Here is a 25,819-nt window from a genome sequence, read left to right as displayed (position 1 = left end):
TTTATCGCTGCAATCGAGCGACGAGCGACTGCATGTGGCCGCACCTTAAACGTGCGGCTCAGTACAGACGTCAGCTGCTTTTTTTTTCGAGTTTTGGCTACTAATACTAAACTTCAATAACCTTCAATAACACAACAATATCATTCATTTCATTACGAGGACACATTGCATAGCTTCAGCCACACGATTAATGCGGCTGTTTTATTTCAAAATAGAATAAATAAATAATAAAAACTCACTTCACAAGCAACCAGACTTTAATTTATTAGGATTTAGAGGACTATTCTCATCATACAACATTATTATTTCCATAATTTTACTTGATACTCTTGCAGCATCATATGAGTTCATTTGTGATAGTTTTCTATTAATTGCTCTGCCTATTTTCCCGTTCTTTGTATGTTCTAAGCCAAAAGCGTCATTTTGAACACCTTTGAAAATTCTAACTAAATTATTTACAATTGAAGTGCAATCTGAATTTGTGTTTGTAGCCGAATTCTCTGATGCTATGCCATCACTGCTCCATTCATTTTCTTCTTTCGTTGAACATAAACTTATATCCTGGAACAAGAAAAACAAATAATGCAAAATTAAAATACTGTCTTAATTGATATAAAAACATCTAACAGTGTAGTGTGGTGGTGGCGATAGATGGGTTTGTATGATTTGTGTGTATTCTTACAGTGTGGAGATGGAGGAACTGCATGAACACGCATATCTTGCATAAACAGGGTGTCGGGTGAGCAAAGTAATTGTTTTAGTTCATTAAAGTTCAATATCTCAAAAACGGTTCAACCAATTTTAATGATGCTTAGCTAAGAATGATCTTGATCAAACTATCTGTCAATTATTATGATCAGTTGAAAAAAGTAATGGGCAGTTATTTTATTTTCTGGTTGTTGGTAAATTACCATTGCAGGGGTAAAAAATAATTTGGTATGATTTTTTTTACCACTTTTTCACTGTCCCCATTGTCTAAACCCTGTGCATTTGAAGTGGCACACTTGGCTCGTCTGTTGACCTTCATAAGGAACTGGCAGGGCTCCCAAAGATGCCAATTGACTTTGTATACCTGAAAAATTAAACAACTTTTAGCATAAAGTCTTTGATTTCAACTAATTAGAGGGACAATGATAAAAAAATTAATTCTTTTCATTTGTTTGCTTTCAGCCATCTTTGAAGCCTCTTCTGACACTCGCAATCACAATCAAATGTCAGTTTCCGCTTACAGAACTGTCATTTAATTGTGATTGTGAGTGTCAGAAATGTTATAAAATGGACCCTCAGGTTGTAAGGAACCAGGGATTCTAACAATGGTACGATGAGTACTGACATAATTTGAGGAATATGCAAGTTGTGGCAATGGCTGGGCCACATCACTCAAAGAGCAAAAACTGTTGGGGAGAGAAGATCTTGAGTGGTGAACATGAGACAAGCTCATTCACCAAAATTTTTTTTTTTTTTTTGTTCGACTGGATGGCAAACGAGCATCCTGAATTCTGTACAAATTTATAGGTAGGTATTGATGAATATCCAGTGTTAGCAGTCCTACTGCTATGCAATGTAAGCAGTGTGGGGTAAGTTTAGATGGATCACTGCTACAGACCGATCGTCACACTACTTTGAAAAAATTTCGTATCTCAAATCAATATGTCAACAAAATGGAACCTTGAAGTAATGGTCATAAAGTGCACCCGGAAAATTATACATTTTGAGATAAGTTCGAGTTTTTTTTAAAAGTAGTGACGAGATAGACATTTCAACTGCCGAAAAAAAGCAATCAATTAATTTTAACTCACCTCTCCATCTTCTTTCATTCGACTCGCGTTAAGTTTCCTCAAGTAATTCGCAAAAGTGGACCGAATATTTGTCCATCGATCCTTGACCGCTTGTCCTGTAAATTCGTTTCCGTATTTTGCGGCAAATTCTGCATAAGTTTGGTCCCGAAATTCAACTGAAGTGTACTTGGGATGTTTTGGATTCCAGATATTAGGTTTACTATGTATATACTTTACTAGTTTGAGATTCATCTTCCGAGTCCAAAAGACCTTCTCTTTGGCAAAATCGGATATCATTGCTGTAATTTTAACGGAACTAATGAACATAAACAATAAACAAACTAAACGAAGAACGAAGTGACAGATTTTGACATTGACATTTGACAATTACAGTAGACGCTTGCCAGCTATGAAAAATAAATTGGATACTGTTTAAGGTCAGTTTAAATCTGTTGAGATGAAAGTTGCAAAGAAACAATAGGTCGAAGTCAAAATATTTTTTTTTCAATTTAGGCTATAATAAGCACTACAGCTACTACATCATAATTTAGGCTATAAGGAAATGATTTGAGAGTTTCTTCTACTGACAATGAGTGTGGTATATCGCTTGGCAATTCAATAGAAAAAAACAGTGCCTTAAACAAACTCTTTACATTCTAAAAAAAAACAGTGACAGACATTGGCTGGATGTATCGCTAACGTTTCCTTTTCTTAAAATTTTGAAAAAAAAAAATTTTTGGAAGGGGTGCGAGTCTGAGTCGGATAATAATTAATTTAATTATACTTAAGTAATAATAATTTAACAAACAGACTTCGCATTTGTACCTAATGTTAGTGGGATCTGAACTACGATATATGAAGCTATATAAAAACTTCCATTAAAAAAGTTTCATTTTTTAATGGAAGTAAGTAGGTAGATAAGTACTTACCTGGGCCAATCAACTTTTACACCCACACTAATCTGTCCGCAACATTTTTCAAACAATTGCAGATTTTTGTAAGTAAACATATTTTTTCTGCAATTTAATAGATGGTGTGTACATGAATTCATGCCATCTTACGTAAGTTCAACATATTAAACCGTGAAATATCTTGTTGGAAGTACGATTTTTTGGTAATGCCAGAGACAATTTTGGTAACGCAGGAGACGCCCAAAGTGTGGGTAACATAGTTTATTGGCCCACCTAATAAATCTCACTAATATAATAAATGCGAAAGTTTGTAACTAAGTCTGTTTGTTTGTTACTTCATCACGTCTAACCCGCTGAACCGATTTAGATGAAATTCGGTATAAGTACAGACAGTTTGAGTCCCAGGGAAGGATATAATAGTTTTTATCCCGGAAAATTTCATAGTTCCAGCGGGATAGTGAAAACTATTCATCGCGGACGGAGTCGCGAGTAACAGGCTAGTTAATAATAAACAAAAGAAATCATACAATGTCAAATAATATTAAATTAAACATACGTCAAAATAAAAAATAAATAAAATCAACCTATAACACAAACTACAAACTAAGACCTGAACTACTCGTACAAGCTAAAAACCACTATTCCGCGATTTCCGCGTCGTACTACCCGGCTCAAAAGTGCCCGCCAGCAGCATTTCCCCGCTGTATTATGGCTGTATGGCCAGCGCTACCTGCTGAACCAGGTAATAAATACCTACCTACATATACAGGGTGGCCCATTTATATCGGTCATTACATACGAATATTTCTTCTTAGGAACCATGACATCGATTTTAATAACAAGAAAAACTGCATTCATGCCTTTAAAAAAACCTGTACTCAGCTCGGGAATCGAACCCGGTTGTTTTGAAAAAAAAAAACTTACACTATTTCTATTTAGATATCGATTGTGTACGTCTTAAGAAGTAAATGTGTCCATGAAACATTATGTCTAAAATGAATAAAATGCATTGTTTTCACATACTTTAATTTATTTTAGTAGCTGTGCGATTTTTTTTTTCAAAACAACCGGGTTTGATTCCCGAGCTGAGTACAGTTTTTTTTTAAATGCATGAATGCAGTTTTTCTTGTTATTAAAATCGATGTCATGGTTCCAAAGAAGAAATATTCGTATGTCGTATAGTTTCAGACTTTCCCATACTGACCGATATAAATGGGCCACTCTGTATATATATGTTTGCTATCCCTTATTGGATAAGTAAGTACCCTACCTATTATGTACATTTTGAACTGACAAAGGAAAACGTATTAAGTACTTAGTATCTTTCATCGAGAATAAATTGGTAGGGCAGGTGAAAAAACCGAAAGCTTTTAATTCATATACAACAGTGATAATACCTCATTAATTTGTTTATTTGTAGTTATCTATTTACCGACCGAAGCATAATTTATTGAAGTACTTACCTACCTCATTAAAATAATACGACATCTGTTTTATTTGGGCAAATGAATAAAGAATCTATAAAAACCTTACAATGGAAATTAAAAGCAACCTTGCAAGAACACGAGTTTTAATTTCACCCATCGAAAGAGAGCGGCGAAAAAACTTTATACTGTTACGAGCTCATTATGATTGGCGACCATGACTGGGCAACGGTACAGCGGATCGGCGCTCGCGCTCAGTCGTCATCGCGGCTTTATCCGCCATGGGTCGTTCCTTAGCATTCAAGGCGTATCAAACCATAGCGGTCAATAATGCTCGCTACGCGTCCACAGGCTGCCCGTTTTCGAAACGACAGCGCTCCCAAATAGCCCCAACGGCTGATGTGAGCGAAGAAATTTTCGCTAACGCTAAACCCTACTCCGAAGTCCCAGGACCAAAGCCAATACCGATACTTGGGAATACTTGGCGAATGGTGCCCGTGATAGGGCAGTACGATATATCGGAGTTCGCGAAAGTGACCAAGCTTTTCCTGGACAAGTATGGCAGGATCGTCCGTTTGGGTGGGTTGATTGGAAGACCGGATCTTTTGTTCGTTTATGATGCTGATGAGATCGAGAGGATCTACAGAAGAGAGGGGCCTACTCCATTCAGGCCGTCGATGCCTTGTCTTGTGAAGTACAAATCGGAAGTGAGGAAGGATTTCTTTGGGGAGCTGCCGGGAGTCGTTGGGGTGTAAGTGCTTAAACGTTTGTTTGTTATTTTTAAACGGTTCCACGCAACCGATTCTTATTCAATTTTAATCTAAATCTCTCAATGAATACAGTTTCGTTTACATTTAAAATGTACTTATAAATATATCTGCATTTGAATAAATGCCTACATTGTAGATATATACTTAGTGCTGATTCAAAAATTGCGATACTTCACGTACTCGTATAAAGAACAGCCTTGACGCTTTAGTCGGTTTCCTGTCTATAGTAATTTAATTCAAAAGTTACTTTCTCATTTTGAGATACCAGTACAAATTGTATCTACTAAAATGAATGTTATTTACTATGTGAAACTTAATTGGTAACACAGTATTTGTATACTTATTTATTTTAACTTAACTTACCCATATTATTATTTTTGTTCTTTTTGTCCTATGCTGTCTGTTCGTTCAGCGTGTTCAGCGCCATGGAACCTACTCCACTTGCTGACTAAGTTGCTGTCAAATCGCATTATTTACGTACTTAATTTTTGTTTAAACTACATTTTAGTACCTATTCTTCTTTGTTAGCTTGAATACCGTTACAAAAATGAAACACCCGCTTTTTGGAAATTTAAATATGTCGTCATCCATTAAGATAGGTATATAGTCATTAAAATAACGTTAGCCCCACTAGCAGTTCATCAACTTTCACTTTTTGTGACACAATACGATACATTCAATGGCCATAAATAATTTAGAACAAACTGGCGATGTTTGAATATTATTTTATTAATATAGGCACCTACTTACTGAATTATTACAGTCTCTCCGTTATCGTTAAAGAAATTCCGGTTTGTTTTGTTACAACAAAGGCAGGTCCAACATAAATATTTTCATTACCAAGTAAATCGAAAATACAAGATGTTTTAAAATTAATCTGAAATATTTAAGCAGGGTGTTTGGGATAGTTTTTGTGAACACTCGTTTACATTATGGACCAAATATTCTAACGAATTTTTTTTACAGGGGAAGTCAGACTACAAACCCAGCTATTAACTTTGTATTATTGTAGGTTAAATCTAACACACATTGTCTAAATATGTATTCCCGGATGACAAAAACGCATAATAGGTACCCATAATGCTTAATTAATAGGCGAAAAAAAGAATCAGACAGAACCGCCTCAAAATGTATCCACAACGTATCCGCTAGAGTCTTAGAATGGGCTATGTTAAGCAATGGATTATCTTAGCTAGCACGCAAATGCTTCGGTATATAAACATTGATTTTGCGCTATGTCCGTAGTTGCAGTAAAAGTAGTATTTTTTTATTTCCTTTTAAGTATTTTAAGTTTGTTTTGTGAGCTTTGCGGTGAAGGAAAACATCGTGAGGAAACCTGCACAAACCTGCGAAGCAATTCAATGGTGTGTGTGAAGTTCCCAATCCGCACTGGGCCCGCGTGGGAACTATGGCCCAAGCCCTCTTGTTCTGAGAGGAGGCCTGTGCCCGGCAGTGGGACGTTTATAGGCTGGGATGATGATGATGATGATTTTAAGTTTTGTGTAGGTTAAGAGAGGCCTTTGCTCAGTAATGGCGGGCACTATACCTGGCTATTATTGATCGATTTATATTTTTAGTTCTCTTGACTCTTAAGCAGAGATTATTGTACTTAGATGCACTTCTTTATCGTGGTACTTACCAGACTATGCACGCAAATCACGCAGTCGTTTTAAAATTATCCTTAGATTATACCTAATTAATCTTGTTCGTGTTCAGTGTACAAAACAATTCATTAAATAAAAAAATAAACTTTTGAAGCAATGACTGCTTTGATATTTGCATCACACTTGCTCGTAAGCCATGTCATATTATGCGGCTAACTCCGCTAAATGCACTGCAGCCCCCTAAATAAAACCCAATGTAACGAGAATGACTTCTTTTTTAACCCCCGAAGCAAAAAGAGGGGTGTTATAAGTTTGACCGTTATGTGTGTCTGTGGCACCGTAGCTCTTTGTTTGTTTGTTTTTGTTTGAAAGCAGGTTTTCTAGCAATGGTTCAGATATTGTAGTTAGTTAGTAGTAGATAGTTTTTGAGATATTGAACTAAAGTAACACATAATAGGTAGTGCACCATGACTGTATTTCCATCGGGAAAAGTCGAATCTGAATCCGATTACAATGGCCAATGGTACCCGAAGTGTCAATCAAATTTTCTATTAAAATGGGAGACATTTTGATATATCCCAAAGTTGGCAAATTGTACTGTACCTCGATGGAGGGCCATAATAAAAAACGGCCAAGTGTATATTAGATTCAAGCATCGAGGGTTCCGTACAAATTTGCAGGTCTTATAAATATCAGTGCCCTGCTCTTAAGCAAAATGCGGAGTTATTTAAGATTGGATACTAAGATTTTCAGACTTCTCTTATTGGTTTCTTACCTCTTATATGCTATAAGAGCTACCTTGATACCATATTTCATTCGTTTTGATATTATTTTAGATAGGTACACGGCTTATTTTGTATGTAAGTAATAAAATATACCTAATTCTGACAGAAAATTTAAATAAGTAAAAGAAAAACTAAGTTCTGAACGTCATTATCGGGCATGCAAAATCATTCAATTGGAGGGAAAGTTGTGGATAAGAAGAAAGTTGGCTCATAAGAGAAAATGTAGCTCAGTAGGTGCTACTAAAACCCGCAAAGATCAGTAACGTAAACCCTTGTCATAATAGTACTTAATGTAGGCACGTCAAGCAAATATCTGCATATCGACAGTTCGTTAACTAAAAAATGTATTGTAAAGTTTAGGCACCACGTACCTATAAGTACACTAATAATAAAATACAATAAAAAAATGGTCTTAATTGAGCACCATAAATTAGTAGGTACTAATGTTAGTTAACATACAAAGACGAAATACAGGGTAAACAATAGGCAAAAAATAAGTACCAAAGTAGTAATAATTGGATAAAAGTTCCTATATTATGTAAGTATAGGTAAACCAAAAAAAACCTCAATGACATTTTTACTTTGTAGGTACTTTTAGTTTAGCTAATACCTAATAATAAGTATTAGTCTACATATAATTGTATTTTATATTTTTTTATTGTTAATAGTATGTGAATAAAATTATACGTATAATTAAATAAAATAATAGGATAGGATCGATTATGTTAAAAATTAAGTTAATTACCTGAAATCTCATGAAATTATCAAAAACACGATGCCCCGGGTAGGAGAGATACAGGGTTAACATATTTTTTAATCTATATAATTGTTATCGTTTCTTTTTATACTATATTATGTTTGTTGAAATAAAGTAAATAACTCCAAATTAAATAATTGTGACAAAAACAGGATAATAAGATGTACAAAGGCTTGTTTGTCACCTCATCACGTCTAAACCGATGAACCGATAATATAGGTAGAGTCATTCACGGTGACGCGTGCCGTGGTTCTTATTACAACGTCATTAATGTCTAATTTTGTCAAAATCACGCGTCTTCGTGGATGGCACTAGGTATACATGAAATTCGGTAAGTATACAAATAGTTTGAGTCCTGAGTAAGGAAATAGGATAGTTTTTATCCCGGAAAATGGCATAGTTCCCGCGGGTTAGCGATAAACGAATTCTATGCGGACGCGGACGCAGTCACGGGCAAGAGCCTAGTATAAAAAGGTGAATCAGGTAAGATACCTATGGGTGAAGACCAAAAAGTTGCACACCGTTAAAGCTGCGTTAGCAGGTAGTTACAATTTCCATTAACTTTTTCCATCATTATTATTAATCATACATGGATAATTTTCGTGTCACAATGGAAAAAAATAATAGTAATTATAAATATCTCCTAACGCAGCTTTAACGGTGTGCAACTTTATGGTATTCACCTATATCATAATTGCCACTGAAGACCGTTAATTTAACTGAGAAGTAGGTTACCTATACTAAATTAAAAGAACCCTAATGGTATGAATTCTACAAAAATGGAATAATGCTGCAATTAAATTAATTAAGACTGAATACTATACATGAAGGAAGCCGTGGTGGCCTAGTGGTTTGACCTATCGCCTCTCATGTAGAGGTTCGTGGGTCATGGGTTCAAACCCCGGCTCGCACCTTGAGTTTTTCGAAATTTATCACGAGCTTTGTCGTGAAGGAAAACATCTTGAGGAAACCTGCACAAACCTACGAATTCAATGGTGCGTGTGAAGTTCCCAATCCGCATTGGGCCCGCGTGGGAACCGCCCAAGCCCTGTTGTTCTGAGTGGAGGCCTGTGCCCAGCAGTGGGACGGAAATAGCCTGGGATGGACTATACATAATTTGTAATGAGGTATAATGACTTCAGAATCTACATTTGCACACTGAAATCTACTTGTGAATATAACTCGCTTACTTAAGCAAGTAAGTAAGTAACTTACCTACTTTATATTATAATCAATACATATAAGGTGTTTTGAAATTAATCCACAATATTAACATAGTAAAAGATAACAAGTATGCACACTCCGACCCTTTAGGAGACTTAACTGCCTACTTCGGCGCAGACCCTTAGGGTTGTCGATGTCTATTTTAGATGAATTAATTACCTACCGGCAAATAATTTTAGTATGAAAGTTAACTTAAAATTGTCTAATATCTGTGTCTAGACTAGTGAAACAAGATTCTTTGCCGCTGTATTATTATTATTATACAAAATTTAAAAATATTATTTATAAATTCGCCGAAGTGGTGATAGCGACTGTGTACATACTACTCACGTGTCCTACACATAATACAATAACTATAATGTGTCATTGCACGAAACTATCACACTACACTTATGTCTTACTAATTTACAACTAGACCTAATACAAAAATACGTAAATACGAGTACGCCAACGTAAAAGGTGATCATCTCGCGAAGCGAGCGCAAGACGAGCGAGCTAAAATCGAATCGTACGGCACCGACGGCAGCGCAGCCTTGACTAAAGAAAACTTAATCCTCCTTAAATTATTAGTGTGTGCGTGCGGCGGTTGCGTGCGTACCGGGGCCAACCGGCGCGTACACATTTAAGCCGCGCGATGTACTTTTGATCGTAGTGAACCTGCTTGTTCTCTTTTACTATGATATTAATAGCAACGAGAACCTAAAAAGACAAAATAAATTTTACTACTTCTAACCCATTCTTAACAACATTAATTAGAGCAGATCAAAATGATGCTACTCTTTTGCTACTCTATGTAATTCTAATCATTTCTGTTTTATCTAGTCTCAACTCTATGGTTGATGCTTTTATGGACTGTGTAAAATTTACTTCAACTGAACCGTCGTAATACAAAAGAGGCGTAATCGCTTCAGAATACAAGCGACCCATTAAGACTGACGTGTTTTAGTTTAGCACGACAATAGAGTAGGTAGTAGCTTAACGGCGGTTTTGTTGTACTGCAAGTCTCACCAACAACGCATTCTGCTTATGTTAAGAGGTCTATACTGTGTCATTTTAGCCTCATTGTGTTTACGATTCATCCGTCTTCTTTCTTTTACACAGCGCAGCAGAAAAGTGGTGGATCTTTTACTAGATATAGGTAGGTAGTAGGGCTGTTTTTCGCAACTCAACGACTTATAGCGCCTATTCATGCCAGCCCAACTCCTGGAAGCTAGCAGACCCTTACACGTTGCCGACGACTTCCTTAAGTGACCCCGATGTAGTACGAGTTCCAGTAGGACGTGGATAGCCGTCTTTACTTTCTCCATGCATGCTTTGCACAGGAAGTCCTAAAAGTATCTTCTCAGCGAAAATCTATCCTTGCTGTTCTGTATTATGTGTAGCCAAAATATGTCCTAGACTACTTTTTAGCACATGAACTTTAGCCTCTCCGATACCAAAGACGTGAGAAACCTTAGATAATTCTCATAACATTTCACCTTGGTCTTCAATAGAATCTTTGAAAACTGCCGAATCACTGTTGCACATAACAGTTAGCACCTTGTTGGTGCTAAATGCGCTAATATCGTTGACAATGGTAGTTGAATAGTGTCATGAAGCGATGTTTTTACTTTTATCACTGTATGTATGTAATTAGCATGGTAAGAAATGACCTTACAGGGTCCAGTTAAATGTTGACATTGGTTATGGATACGCAAGGCCGGACATACCCTTAAATGGAAATTGTGTTTAACTTAAGTACCTATATATTAGGTGTGTCTCTGTGTCTCAGTGTTTTTACTTTTAACTTTTTCATCACACTTGCTCGTAAACAGTGTCGTAACATGCAGGCTACCTTGGTTGCAACCCCCCAAATAAAACCCTCGACCTTAATGTGCTTGTCATGAAACCCGTGGTCAGTAAATGAGTCATTGCGCGTACACATTGTCTTGCCATGAAGCCCAAGGTCGGTAAATGAGTCAGTGCCCGTACTGATGGTGCTGCGCGCGCTGCTGCAGGACCACATGCACACGCACGTTGCGGCGCATGCCGAGGGAGGTAGAGGGCGACGTTGCCAAGAGCACAGCCTAAGGTATCGCCAATATTTGGAAGAATTATATTTTTTCTTTTACAAATATAAAATTTTACTTGCAAATATGATGAAAAACATTGTATGTCGCACGGGCGGTACTAGAATTACGAACATCGACTCATTAAAGCCCTCAGTCTTCGACTTCGGGCTTCTAATATACTCTCGTTCGTAATTCCTTATTTACCGCCCTTAAGACACAATGTACTATTACATGCCAGCTGTCCCAATGGTAATGTGCCATGTGGTAAGGTATACATGGACGTTGTTTGTAGTTGGTAAACTTGTAAATACCAAAACTTGGATACAATGAAGAATACATCAAGTTAGCTGTTTGATTTAGACCCGCCTTCCGCTACTATTACAGGAGTGATCATTAGCTGAGTTTCATGCCCGGCTTTAGTAAACACTTAAGAGAAATTACGGAGAAATGATACTCTTAATGCCAAACTAGAACCATCCTAGAAGTTTTATAGTAGACAGTATTGGAGTATCATTTTTCTGTAATTTTCTCTTTAATCTGTGTGCAGTTAAAAAAATAAAATAAATATCACGGGACAATTCACACCAATTGACCTAGTCCCAAAGTAAGCTTAGCAAAGCTTGTGTTATGGGTACTAAGCAACGGATAAATATAATTATATAGATAGATACATACTTAAATACATATTAAACACCCAAGACCCGAGAACAAACATTCGTATTTTTCATACAAATATCTGCCCCGACACGGGAATCGAACCCGGGACCTCAAGCTTCGTAGTCAGGTTCTCTAACCACTAGGCCATCTGGTCGTCTAGTTCTGCTTGGGGCTTTAATTAATTTAACATTGTACTTATAAACTGGATTGACTTTGGCTTTTTCTTATTCTTAAAGTGGCACTTCATTTGTCCAAAATGTTGTTGTAAATCAATATTGTCCATACGAAAGGAGTTTTTGACTTTTAGACAAAAATAGGATCGAAGAAGAAAATATTAACGTCCTCCCGACTGTTTTGGTTATCTTTCGGCCACCCCGTTTTCGTACGGATAACATCTGCTGAATTAATGTTTCTGTTAAGTAATCTTGATGGCATGATTTGTAAATCTAAAACAAGAAAAAAATCACATTCAAGTATGTTCTCACAACACGTAAGGTCGAAGATTGAGTTACAATGACGTCGGTTAAACAAACAATCTTTGCCTCCTCCGATGTCGCAGGCAACGAAGCCCTATTTTGGTTTTTATACGCCCAGCCTCTGCAACCGGTTTGCCCAGGTAGCGGTGTTTCTCAAGGAGCAAAACGTAGTTTTTTTGGTCAGGATGTAAATGACCGAGTGAATGGCCTGACTGGTTTGGTACTGCAGCAGAACCAGAAAGTTGGTTTGGAAAGTTGTCTCCATAGCCACATTTCGATAGGATATGTTTTATTTAAAATTTACCAGTTTGACTTTATCTTATCTGATGATAATTGCAGATGTGTCTAATGTAGGTCACCGTTTCGGCATCCTAAAGCTGCTAACTTCATGAAGTCCTTTGCGAAGAAGACAACTGTCGGTGAATATACTATACAATGTGAGCAACTAAATCGACTCATATCTCCTTATTAAGTACATACTTACAAATTTATATTACCTACTTATGTGAGCAAACTCCAAGACAAGTGAAATGTGCATTTCACAACAATACCTCTAATATAGAGCATCGAATCGGTTGTCGATTTTTGGATTTCACAATGTCTTTATAAACATTATACTTTACAACTGCAGTAGTAAAAATGTTTCAAAGGTGCTTGTTAACAATAACACAAAGGAATCATCGCTTAGGCCTTGTCCTCAAAAGTGCATCGTAAAATTATATGCGCTGCACTGTTCATCATCACTCGCCTTTGACACGCTATAAAGATTTAATGATCTTATATCTATTACTCTTCACTTATTTCAGTGAATATTCATTGCGATTTGATGAAGTGACCTGAGAATAAATCAGAGTTACACAAAATTTGACCGCGTTGTAGCAATATACTTGATCCAATTAATTATTTGAGCTAACTTAGTTCTGTTATTTTATTCTGTGGGGTCGTTCTATTACAAGCCATTATTGCCCGCTTAATGCTGGACACTTTTGAAGGTTTGATCGCGTAAGAGTTTGTGTCATCTATCCCATACAGTCCATAATGTAGTTATATAAATGAATGTCTTGAAATTAACTTTATTTGGCCTGTTGAAAGTTCCCTCAACGTTAACGGAAATAAAAAAACTAACACGTTGTAGATACTCCAGAAAATCGTGACTCCACTCTCCGCTACTCCCTGATACGTAAATGAGTCCAGCTCTTGAGCTGGACTCAAAGTCAAAGTCAAAGTCAATATATCTTTATTCAATTTAGGCTATAACAAGCACTTATGAATGTCAAAAAACAATCTACCACTGGTTCGGAAAAAACCTCTGTTGAGAAGAATCCGGCAAGAAACTCAACGAAGTATATTTTTTTAAAACAGATTTACAATATTATTAAATGATATGTATACATCACAAGTATTTAACACAACTTTATTTTTAACACAGTAGGTTCGCTATTTGAAGGGATCGCTAATGAAGATCGGAATTATTTCCAAATATCCCTGTCCATGATATAGTGATTAACTTTATAATACGCCTTAGATATTAATGTCTTCTTGGCAATAGATCTGACTCCTGGTACTTGCTCTCATGTTGTCATACATTATAACAAAGAATGATGATACGTGACAATACGACCTACATGTGAAGCAGGGCGTCGCGAAAGCGTCACATCTCGCGTGCCAGTGTAGTCTTTGCGTGACGAGCACACCAATGGGTTCGACGACACTACGGATGTTGTAATTGGTTTTTGACCGGTTTCGAACTTTTTATTTAGAGAAATTTTGGGCCTTTGTTTGAGATTATAAAATAATAACAGTTTGAAGAGTGGTGTTTGAATAAGGTACCTTTACGATGTAGCTTTACAGTTATTGATTAATAATATGAAAAAACGGAGATATTTCAATTTCAAATCTGCTCAGATAAATTGAAACTTGCGTAGAGATACTGGTACAAAAGATTGCCCGTTAGAAAAAAAATATGTACATATTTTTTGCAACTTTTTTTTAGTTATTTGCCTACGACACCCGCCAATTCTGATTTTTGATCACTCGAAATTGATGCATGCATGCTATCAGGCAAAAGTACGTGAGTGTTCTTTAACAATGAAAAAAGTGAATGAACATCCTCTTTGACGAATCATCATCAGATAAGTGTGTCGGAGCTGGAGAGGCCAAGGTGCTTCTAAAAGAGGTATACGCAATTGTTATTATTAAAGAAGCCTTCGTCTAAGTTTACATTAGCGACTCGATTCATCATTTCCATTCTCAGTCTCAGTTTAATTTCTCCATCCATCATTTTACCGAAAATAGTTTCATCGATTATCGTTTCCCATAATACTTTTTGCAGAATTTTGTTATCACTTAGGAATCATTTGTCGAATTTCACTTCATCGCTCATACAATTGCTCGAATTACCTTTTACATAAGAATTAGAAGTTCGATAGTTTTTATTCAATCACAAGGTTGAAAGATCTTTGACATGAAATTAGCTTATTCCCTTCTTTTCTAACCAACCCTTGACTTATTTCTAAACTATTTACATATTTCGAAATTTATGTTGGTTATCTGAACCCAGGGGTACACTAAGTACATACTATTAAAATCATTTAGGTTTATTTATAAAAACCTTCAAGGCGGAGGAACAATGGATTCAACAAAAGAACGTAATTTAGATTCAACGTTTAAAACGCATACAAGTATTTTTCGAGGTTAATAGTACCATTGCTGGTAATAGTGTTATATTATCTGTGGTAGCATCAAGGACTTATGGAACAGATAATAATAACATATAATAGCTTTTGCCCGCGGCTTCGCCCGCGTGGTTTTGGTTATCGCGCGCTGTTCCCTCGGGAACCTGTGAATTTTCCGAGATGAAAAGTAGCCTATGTCACTCTCTGACCTATAAACTATCTCCATGCCAAAAATCACGTCGATCCGTCGCTCCGTTTCGACGTGAAAGACGGACAAACATAAAACCATACGAACACACACACTCGCATTTTTATAATAAGTTTGGATGGAATGTGATACCCTTTTTTAGTGCTCACAAAAACATAACCAATGGTACTATGATAGCGTTCCACAGTGTTCGTATCATGATCATGACCGAACTAAGGCAGTAATTTGTGTTTGTTTTTAAACATCCCTCTAGGGCAGGGTTTCTTAAACTTTTTGCAGTCACGGACCACTTTCACAGATTAAACAATAGAATCCCAGTCAAAAAATATTTTCGGAATAATAAATATGTTTAGAGACTGACCTACTGGTGACCCTTGATACACATGCTACGGACCCCTAAGGACATTAAATCAATTAAATATTTTTAAAATGTCATGTTTCTTTTGATATAATAATTTTGTAAGAAAAGTTAAGAAAAGTAGATATACTCTTTATACGTTTTTTCCTCGAAATATAAATGAGACTCAAAGACCAATATAAGTAGGCACATATAAGCTTTTCCTGTCGAATTTCGCCTCTGAATGAAAACTCTTTCCTAAAACTTATATGATATGTTATGTGTGGCATACAACTTCCATCTTGAATGTAGCAGTGTCCAAGAGTTGTGAAATCTTATAATCCGAGTTGCCTCAACCACTTTCGAAATGCAATTCCAACGCTATTAATGCTAAGGACGGGCTTGAGGAGACGTGCTATGTAAAATATTATAATGTTACAGACGAAGAATCTGAATCGTGTATCTGGGTGGAACCTTTTCTCAGTAAATTTGATGATGATTTTTTTGGCAGATGTGAGAAATGTGAACAAGAAATTTTTAGCAAAAAGGAAACACTGGTTTGTGAATTAGTTTTTTGACTGCATGTACTTACTCGATGTTTAAATGGGCACTATAACTGTGATATTACAAGTATGTAATCCGTTGCTAAACTGTAATTCATAAGATGTGTGGTATAATAACATATTATCTTGTCTTATTCTCGTTTAGGAGAAGTTGCGGATATTCTGAGAGACAGACGCGAAAAGAAAGAATGAAAGAAATAGAGCAAGAAAGCGACTTAGTTTTATAAATCATAATAATTATGTATAAGTACAAGAAGAATTGAATAAAGATATTTTCACTTTGACTTTGCAGATATTTTAAAACAATGCTGTACGGTACTAATAAAATAAAATAAGAGCTAGTGTTAGAATCTGCACTGCAAACAATACATACTTAAGAACTACTTACTAGAATGGCGGGTATAGATACAAGCTTATTTGGTTTACGTAACGATTGTAGTGTTTGCTGAGCATACTTGGATAGTCAACATTGAATGTTGGACTTAATGATTAGGCATTGACCAGGCTTTCGAGCTTGATCTTTGAGAAAAAGTCTTTAGGGATGTGAAATTGGATCTCAAAATTATTTCTCTCTTTAAATTATTGTTTACGCGAGGCTTACTACTTTAATCTAAACCTTGTCTTTGGTCCTTCTGTGTTCTTTAAGTGATCATATAATCACGATTCTATAAGGGTTCAGTTTTTCGAATTGAGATCATCTGTTCTGTCTCTGTCATTAAACTACAAACTTACTACTTATCTGAAGTTACCTAGAATGGAAGCGGCGTGCATCCACCATGAACCCTTCGATATACTGTGTATAATTAAGCAGCGTTTCCACCAGAGAAGTGCGAGGATGTGTTGCGAGGAATATGATTTTCATTAACCAATAGAAACGCTTCATTTACCTCGCTTCGCTCCGCTCAGCTGTTTCCACCAGAGATGTGCTGTGCGAGTATGTGTAAATGAGCGTTTCTATTGGTTAATGAAAAACACTTCACTCGCAACACATCCTTGCACATTATTGGTGGAAGCAATGCCTACATAGTGCTTTGACCTACGACCTCTCGCAGAAGCTCTTTAAGAAGGATTTATATATTTTGCACATAAATTTGCATTTTGAAAACCATGATCTTCACGGTAAACCACACACCAGCGTAGAAATTCTATGGTGTGTCTGAAGTTCCCTATCAGCACAGGGCCCGCTTGCGCGCTACGGCTTTAGCCCTCATTCTGAGGCGAAGCGTGTGACCTGGGATGGATGGAATGGGTGGGACGTATGTATATATAGGTCGAGATGATGATAAACAAATTCCACATACTTCTGATTAAAGTATTACGAGTAAAACTAAACTAACTAGTACAAAGTCAAGTGCAATACCTACGTTCACACGCAAACCACGCATGTATACCTATAATGTTGCTAGATCGAGACGATCTTGGCATTGTATCACGGAACACGAACCACCAATAGCCGTTTGAGGAATCTTATTTGTATTCTTTGTACGATTTCTTCGCAGTAAGTTGTCATTTTGTTCTGATCATGTAGGGGAAATCCGTGAGTGATACAGTTCATGTAGGTAACGTAGCATAACATCTAAAATCAAATGTCATAAGTTCGTTTTTCATATGATCAAAATATATACGGCCAAATTGCATAACGTACGATAGTAGTAACTTCTTTTATCATAAATTTAAAAATTCTAAGGTCTAAATTCATAAAGTTTGTAATCTATACCGCTCACTATGTATAACGTTAAAAATACATAAAGTCAAATTAAATTATTATTTATTCGTCTTTTTTCATGTAGCGATTTTTCATGAAGCGTTTTATAATGTTCGCGTTTATTCTTTTCGCCAGTTAAATATTTTACCAGTAGATTATTTTATCTGCTGCGTATATTTTCAGCAGCATTAGGCAACCCACGCCTGATGTCGACGGAGCCCTGCTTTGCGGGGCTCCTATTTCTGGGCGGTCTGCCCTTCGGGCATCTGAAGATACCTAACGAACATAACCTACCTATTAATGTGTAATAATAATGTGGAGGTAACGATTTGTTAGAATAATGATTTCGAGTAAATATATAACAAACAATATTTATTTAGTCTTCCGACAATCTAGACGTATGTGTATCAACTTATCATCTAAAATCAAGTTTATGACATTTGATTTTAGATGTTGTGCTACGTAACCAATCTGTTCATCACGATTATACAAGATGTCTCAAAGTTCTTCTGGAATATTCGGCTGGTGGTTATGTAGGTTTGTCCGAACCCCACTGTAATTTTTTTGAACATAGATCGAGCAAAGTGAGCGAATTAGGATGAATAATCGAATGTTTTGCGCGTTTATTAGCACAACAGAAGGACAAGTCGCAAGAGTTTTGATCAAGCTAGATTTAAGTATTAGGTTACTTAGCGTCGGTATTGTCTTTAGTTTGATACAGAAATAGGATTGCGTTTGACCACAATCTGATGGTAAGCGAAGATGTGAACTAAGACGGAATCCGCAATTAAAAAAAAAATTAAAATGTTACCCTGAGCATCACCGCATTGCTTTTAACAATATAAGTAGGTTACTTGCCGAAACGGTAACCACGATATTAACCCATTTTGTATGAAAACACACTTTGAAAAGAATTGTGGCAACCCAAAAGCTATCTTTGGTACCATCAGCCAAATAAGTGGTCTATCAATTTTTAAACAAGTTCCTATCAAATGAATATGTCGCTAAAGTCGAACTTTCAAGTTGACAGACACGTCTATTGGCATTATTTTTTTATGGCATACAAACGACTATCAACTTTAGGGTGGTAGACATATAATACATATTTGGCTGATGGTACCTTGTACCTATTAAGTCATGCTGCCTTTACTTACTTGAGTTCAAAGTTAACGTTTGTCTACATGACGAAGGAAGTATTAGTTTTTTCTTTTACGTTTGCTAGTTAAGTGACATCAGTGTTAAGTGGTTCTAGATCTTGCGAAATCTAACACTATGTGATGTTTAGATTCAAACGGATATGAATGGAATGTGGTATGTTTATCTTTACAAGTAGGTACGTTTACAGCAGAACGATTTGGTTACTAACTGACCGGATTACTTACAATGAAATTACGAAAATCATTCCTCAGTCAAGCAATGCATTGCCACTATGGCATTATATTTGAAAAGGTTCCACAATAGGTTCCACATTGGGTTACGATTCTTCTAAACTAGAGTTTAAATTAAGATTGAAGATTAATTAAAGCCGCAATTTTCTGTTACTCTACTCGCATTTCAAATTTTACACTATTATTTTACTATTTTCGTTTCGAGTGATGTATAATTAAAAAAACCGGGCTCCGAATCGATAGCCGAAAACGGTTGAGAGATAATAAGTATACTCTACCCTTAGAAGTTTTCGGTTACAAAATACGTCTCGATCGCTTTCGCGTTAAAATCTCAATTTGTATGGAAACATGAACATCGCAAACGTTCCACTAGAGGCGCTGTTCGTGTAAGGGCACATAATCGTATTAGTGGCTCTATGTTTGAGCTGTAGATTTTCCCCTCTCTTACATTTTCAGCCCCCATGGCTCCGATATTAAGATTTTTTCTATAAACCGAAAAGCCAAAAAATTAACTATTTTATGAAAACCGGGTGAGAAATGCGATCTGCAAAGTACCTACCAACAACAGTGTATTATCCAGTGGATACAATATATTATATACGAAAGCATTTTCGCCCAAGCTGAAACATTACACTTGCTAGATCAAAAACTCTTAAAAAAAACCTTTTCAATTTCAGTCACGGTGAGAAATGGCGAAGTTTCCGTTCCAAGGTGCAACGCCCTATTTTGCAGCCGCAGACGGTAAAGAAGTACGTGGCACCCATAGAGACCGTCACTGAGGACTTCATAAAATACATGGAAAATGCGAGAGACGAGAACGGGGATCTGCCGCATGAGTTTGACAACGACATACACAGGTGGTCGCTTGAATGTAAGTGAAGATTTTATTAGCTTTTACTTGCAGTTTCATTTGCATGGATCTTTAGCTCTGATCTGAACATCCATTCAAAATTAAGACGACTACGACGCATGAGGTCCCTAGTTCGATTCCCGTGTCGGGGCAGATATTTGTATGAAAAATACGAATGTTTGTTCTCGGGTCTTGGGTGTTTAATTTGTATTTAAGTATGTATCTATCTATATAATTATATTTATCCGTTGCTTAGTACCCATAACACAAGCTTTGCTAAGCTTACTTTGGGACTAGGTCAATTGGTGTGAATTGTCCTGTGACATTTAATTATTTAAAATTTCGTGGCTCTAGACGTACTGGTACATGTTATAAGTTTGCCGCCAATGCCTGTCTGTCTGTCTGTGGCATCGTAACTTTCAAACGAATGGACCTTATACCTATTATGCTATTCTCAAGACCAGAGACATTATTTTATAACTTGGATTCGCAATCATTTTTTCACCACTTCTTTCTGTCACTTGGTATAGAATGAGGATGGAAAGAGATGGTGAATGCGATCGCGAGCGCCCGCGCGTTAGGCCCTGCTGTCCGCTCCGCACTGCTAATTGTTTTCGACTATATAATCACGGGTAGAATACAAAATTTGCTTACTTTGTATATCTGGAGATCATTAAATATAATTACGGTTAGGTACAGTCAGTAGCACAAGTAGATGAGCAGTAGTGGTGCTCGAAATGATCTAATCACTGTCTTATTACCTTGACAGTAGAGTCGTGTGTAGATCAATTTGAGCACCGTAACCGCACAATATATCTACTTCTGCTGCTGACTGTAAATTTTGTAGCAAATATGTTTAATGTAAATAGCCGTGACTTTTATTAGTAAAATATCTTCCTTATCCGAATGATTACTTGTATGACTATTAAAGTTTTTGTGATTACAAAAGCGAAAAAGGAATTGCAGTAGTTTCATCAAAAGAACTAAGTAGGTACAGCGAATAATTCTAGAAAAAAGCTGTAAAAAGAAATTGACAATCTTATTTTTTTTGTTTATAGAGGTTGTTCTCTTCGATAATTTTTTTTTTATTACGGTTTCCAATCTTGTAAATTTCAAGCAAAAGTAATTATAACATTGATAAATATTACTGGTAATGCTGCCATCTAGTGTAGTTTACCGAAACACACATGAATTGACTTTAGCGCCATCTATGTTTCAGGTATTGGACGAGTAGCGCTTGATACCAGACTCGGCTGCCTATCGTCGGAATTGACCAAAGAATCGGAGCCACAGCGCATCATAGACGCGGCAAAGTTCGCACTGAGGAACGTAGCAGTTCTTGAACTGAAAGCACCTTACTGGCGATACATTCCTACACCACTGTGGACTAAATATGTGAACAATATGAACTTCTTTGTTGAGTAAGTAACACTGTTGTTCCATGAGAAGTAATGTTTAGAAAATAGCGAAAAATTAAGTTTTTTTTGGGATCTGTGTGACTATTAATTATTGAACAAATTGCTATTACTTTTTAACGACATCAAACTATTAACCAAATATTGTCCGTGTCCCTCAACTGCACGGCCTTTGGAGCTACCTTAAAGAATATTAAGTAAAAAATAAAAATACATATTTCTTCGTAATTTCAGGCTTTGCTCAAAATATATCAACGAGGCGCTAGAGCGGCTGAAGACAAAAAAAGTGACATCAGAAAACGATCTGTCTTTGCTGGAGCGAGTGCTGAAGAGTGAAGGTGATCCCAAGATAGCCACCATTATGGCTCTAGACCTTATACTCGTCGGAATTGATACGGTACGTCTTTACTTTATAGTGGTAACCTAACAACCACTACATCAATACACATTACACATACATTGATAGATATGTTATTTATTACTTTCGACGTCGATATTCTTACGCTTAATTTTTTTTTGAGCGAAAATATATTTAAATTTACCACAAGATTTTCATGAGGCAACTTGCTTACACCTGTGAAGCCATTCTGTGGTGTGTGTGAAGTTTTAATCCAAATTGGTACCGCAGTCCAAACCCTTTCTGAGAAGAAACCTGTGCCCAACTTTTGATCTTAACTTAAGGTTAATTTTTATTTAAATATCCGTTTAAGACTGGAGTTAGGACTGCAGGATGATTAAAATGTACATAATGCCAAAACAAGTATAACTTCAGTTAAGTGTAAATAGTGTTTTAGAAAATGTATTTGTACAGATATCAATGGCAGTTTGTTCGATACTATATCAAGCGGCAACACGAGGACCACAGCAAGAGAAGATGGCGGAAGAAATTGCGAGAGTTTTTCCTGATCCCAGTAAACCTATAAACTACGGTGATTTGGACAAGTTGCATTACACCAAGGCTTTTGTTCGGGAAGTGTTCAGGTATGATACTATTGATAAGGATGAAAGAGATGAGTGTAGAGCAGCGTTGATATAATTACTGAAACGCAAATACAGGAGATGTTATCTTGTATGTATTGTTTTACACCATGAATCAAATTACTGAGTGAAAACAAACTTAAAAATAGTACTACACAAAATACGCCTAAAACTTGATATATAATGTTATGTTTCAGGATGTATTCAACAGTCATCGGCAATGGTCGTACGTTACAAGAAGATGATGTGATTTGCGGCTACCATATACCTAAAGGAGTAAGTTTTTAGAAATATATTTCTTAAATCCTGCGAAAGAATAATGAATACTTTTAGTTGTTAGACTTTGCTTTCATAGACCTGAAAGATTGAATGAATAATCTAAAATAAATGTATACGGCTGAATAAGTCCATCACAGAAATGGTCGAATTTCAAATGCCATCCATCCATGCCATCTAGTCGAAATATAGAAAAATATTAGAAACTGGCAAAATTTGATTCTAGCAGGTAATAGGATTGAAATCCCTCGATCTCTTGGATTCTCTTTACACATCAGAAAAAAAGATGTGTAAAGAGAAAGGAAACAAAGAAAGAAAACCTAACACGCTAAATAATATAAAAAAAAAACTTTTTCAGGTTCAAGTGGTATTCCCGACGATAGTAACCGGTAACATGGAACAGTTCGTTTCAAACCCCCTGGAGTTCCGTCCAGAGCGGTGGTTAGAAAACGATGGAAGACTCCATTCTTTCGCTTCTCTGCCGTACGGCTTCGGAGCTCGGATTTGCCTGGGGCGCCGCTTCGCTGATCTTGAAATACAAGTGCTTCTATCAAAGGTTAAAAATACGGATATTTTTTACACCTAGTTCAGAGAATACTCTCATAATGCTGCTATAATCAAAATTTCTTAAGCCAAGCATAATCAACTCAAAATAATAACCATTTTAATTTAGACTTTATTCAATTTCTTAAAGGTCAAAATTAAAATAAATGATGGATTATTTTGAGTTGATCTCAGAGTGCGAATAAGTAATACAAAAAAAAATCGTTCTCTTTCCAGTGAATAGTTGACCACTACAATAGGCATTGTTTCTCCAATCAAAGTAACTGACCAAAATTATTGAAATGGTTATAATAAATTGGAAATAAATCGGAAATCTGACATGTCTAGCCCAAGAGCCTTGGACTAACTTGGTCCTTTCTTACTTTGCGGCCATAGAAATAAGTATTGATTCGATTTGTAGCATTTGAACATGGCGGATGTAGACAATATCTAATTTTGCTATTTCGGTTTCTTTGCCAAGTTGAAGTATAATTTTGATAGTGTTTTATGCGTCGATTAACCTTAACAGTGAACAGTGATCACAAAATTCTATATTGCTCTCGTGTCTGGCATTTTACATTTTTTATATATATAAAACCTTATGGTAATGGTGATAAAAAGTCAGATAATCTTTGTTGTTGGATCCAATAGAAAGTTTCGATGTAGTTACAAAATTACGTTTTCCTGACGTCAAGAAATTTTGGGTGTTTTATGCAGTTTATGCTTTATGATCTCGTCCTTAGTGTTAGTAATTTCTTGACAAAACTGATTTCTTGTCAATTTCGTGACGGGACAACTTTTTAAGAAATACTCTTACTCGTATCTCTACTCCGAAATAAGAGGGAGGGCGAATAAATTGATGGGTGTAGCTCGATTAGATATGACAACGTTTCATATAACTCTAGCATTTGATATAATTTATAGATTTATTTTATAAAATAATCGTATAAAATTTCTTGCTCAAGTAAATTTAACTATACACCCAAAATTAATTGTATAGTTACAAATACACAACGCTATCTCGGCTATTTGGCATTGTTCGAGTGTACCACGAAAGAACAAATCAAGTTCAACCATTTCATTATAAAAATGAACCTCCGTAAAGTAGTACCTGATTCTATTCCATCATATCCTATGTGTAATTTTTTTTATTTCTTTTTTACAGTTGATTCGGCGTTACCGCTTAGAATACCACCATGAGCCCCTCGACTACGCAGTTACCTTTATGTATGCGCCAGATGGCCCGCTGCGCTTGCGCATGATTGAACGATAACCACACAAATAATTTAATTAATAGTTAGAATAATACTGATAATAAATTAAGAAAAACAAAATCGTAACAATAGTTCTTTATGTTCAAACAAAAACCATCAAACTTGTCATTTGTCGCTACATGGATTTTCAATGATATCCTAATCCTACTGATGTCATAAATTTTAATGTTCGGCTGTAAAGATTTTTCAATGTTTGTTACTCTATGACACTAAACCTGCTCAATTTCTATAAGTATTGAAATTGGATATAATTTACAATCTGGATTTATGGATATTATACCTGCAAGATAGCGATAAATGAATTTGCAGACAAAGTAGCTGGCAAGGCGACGGCTAGGCTGACATAATTATTTGAAAAAGTGGTGAAAAAACGAACCGTGACAGTTTAGTAAGTTTTTGTGTTGATAAAAAATATTATATTGTATTTGTAAATACTTAAAATATACATATAAGATGAGGCTTAACATTATTAAGAACACTTGTATTTTAATGACACAAATTAGAAGAAAGAGCTAGGACATGTACCTACTTTTAGGCTTTATGTAAATAAATACGCAATTGAATAATGAAATTGTTTGTTTGATATTTTTCTAACCCTAAAAAAATATTGACGATACAAATATGTTGAATTATTATGGAATTTAAATAAGGAATTCGCGCTAGTCTGGTACCGCTACCTATTTTAAAGCCAATGACTTATCGCTCGCGAAAAATTTTAAAACTCTGGAATTTAAAACCTAATTAAGATTACAAAGCTTTTTTGATCGACATGTATTTATTCATAAGCAATATACATTCCTAAAACAGAAAGTAAAAATAATTAAACAGTAACTTACAAGCATAAAAGTATAAATGACTACTATTATTTTTACTTATTAAAAAAGGCTGACCTAGAAATTAAACTTTTTCTCATAAAAGTAGGTTTTTCGCAAGTGCTGCATCTGTTCTTTTTACATTAAATGTTCCGAAAACTTTCAATGATGATCGCTAGATGTCGTTGAATGAAACGATCTAGAACAGATCGATCATAGATGGCGTTGAAAAGTCCAAGCTGGTTTGAAAGTGCAAGAATAGCAGGAGGACGGGTTTGCATAATGAGAAACTACATTTGAAAATGGATAGAGAAATTATTTTCTAGAAAGGGAGAGATGCTGAGATAGGATACCGTAA

At 35.9% G+C, this 25,819-nt stretch overlaps 2 protein-coding genes across 2 annotated transcripts; one reads left to right on the top strand and one right to left on the bottom strand.

The window, feature by feature from the left end:
• Positions 1-239: 239 nt before the first annotated feature.
• On the bottom strand, positions 240-2,137 carry LOC141435643 (uncharacterized). Its single transcript, XM_074098380.1, has 3 exons — positions 1,800-2,137; positions 953-1,072; positions 240-561 (listed from the first exon to the last, which is right to left on the bottom strand). The coding sequence occupies exons 1-3, from the start codon at positions 2,103-2,105 to the stop codon at positions 241-243; spliced, it is 747 nt and encodes a 248-aa protein (XP_073954481.1). The 5' UTR covers positions 2,106-2,137; the 3' UTR covers position 240.
• A 2,214-nt stretch (positions 2,138-4,351) lies between these two features.
• LOC141435737 (probable cytochrome P450 301a1, mitochondrial) lies at positions 4,352-25,220 on the top strand. The gene is made up of 8 exons (XM_074098505.1): positions 4,352-4,864; positions 19,991-20,184; positions 21,383-21,584; positions 21,813-21,975; positions 22,390-22,559; positions 22,754-22,832; positions 23,191-23,388; positions 24,541-25,220. The coding sequence occupies exons 1-8, from the start codon at positions 4,395-4,397 to the stop codon at positions 24,646-24,648; spliced, it is 1,584 nt and encodes a 527-aa protein (XP_073954606.1). The 5' UTR covers positions 4,352-4,394; the 3' UTR covers positions 24,649-25,220.
• Positions 25,221-25,819: the final 599 nt, after the last annotated feature.

Source organism: Choristoneura fumiferana, chromosome 15 (assembly GCF_025370935.1).
Source record: "Choristoneura fumiferana chromosome 15, NRCan_CFum_1, whole genome shotgun sequence".
Taxonomy (NCBI): Eukaryota; Metazoa; Arthropoda; class Insecta; order Lepidoptera; family Tortricidae; genus Choristoneura; species Choristoneura fumiferana.
This window is presented reverse-complemented; position numbering and strand designations above follow the sequence as displayed.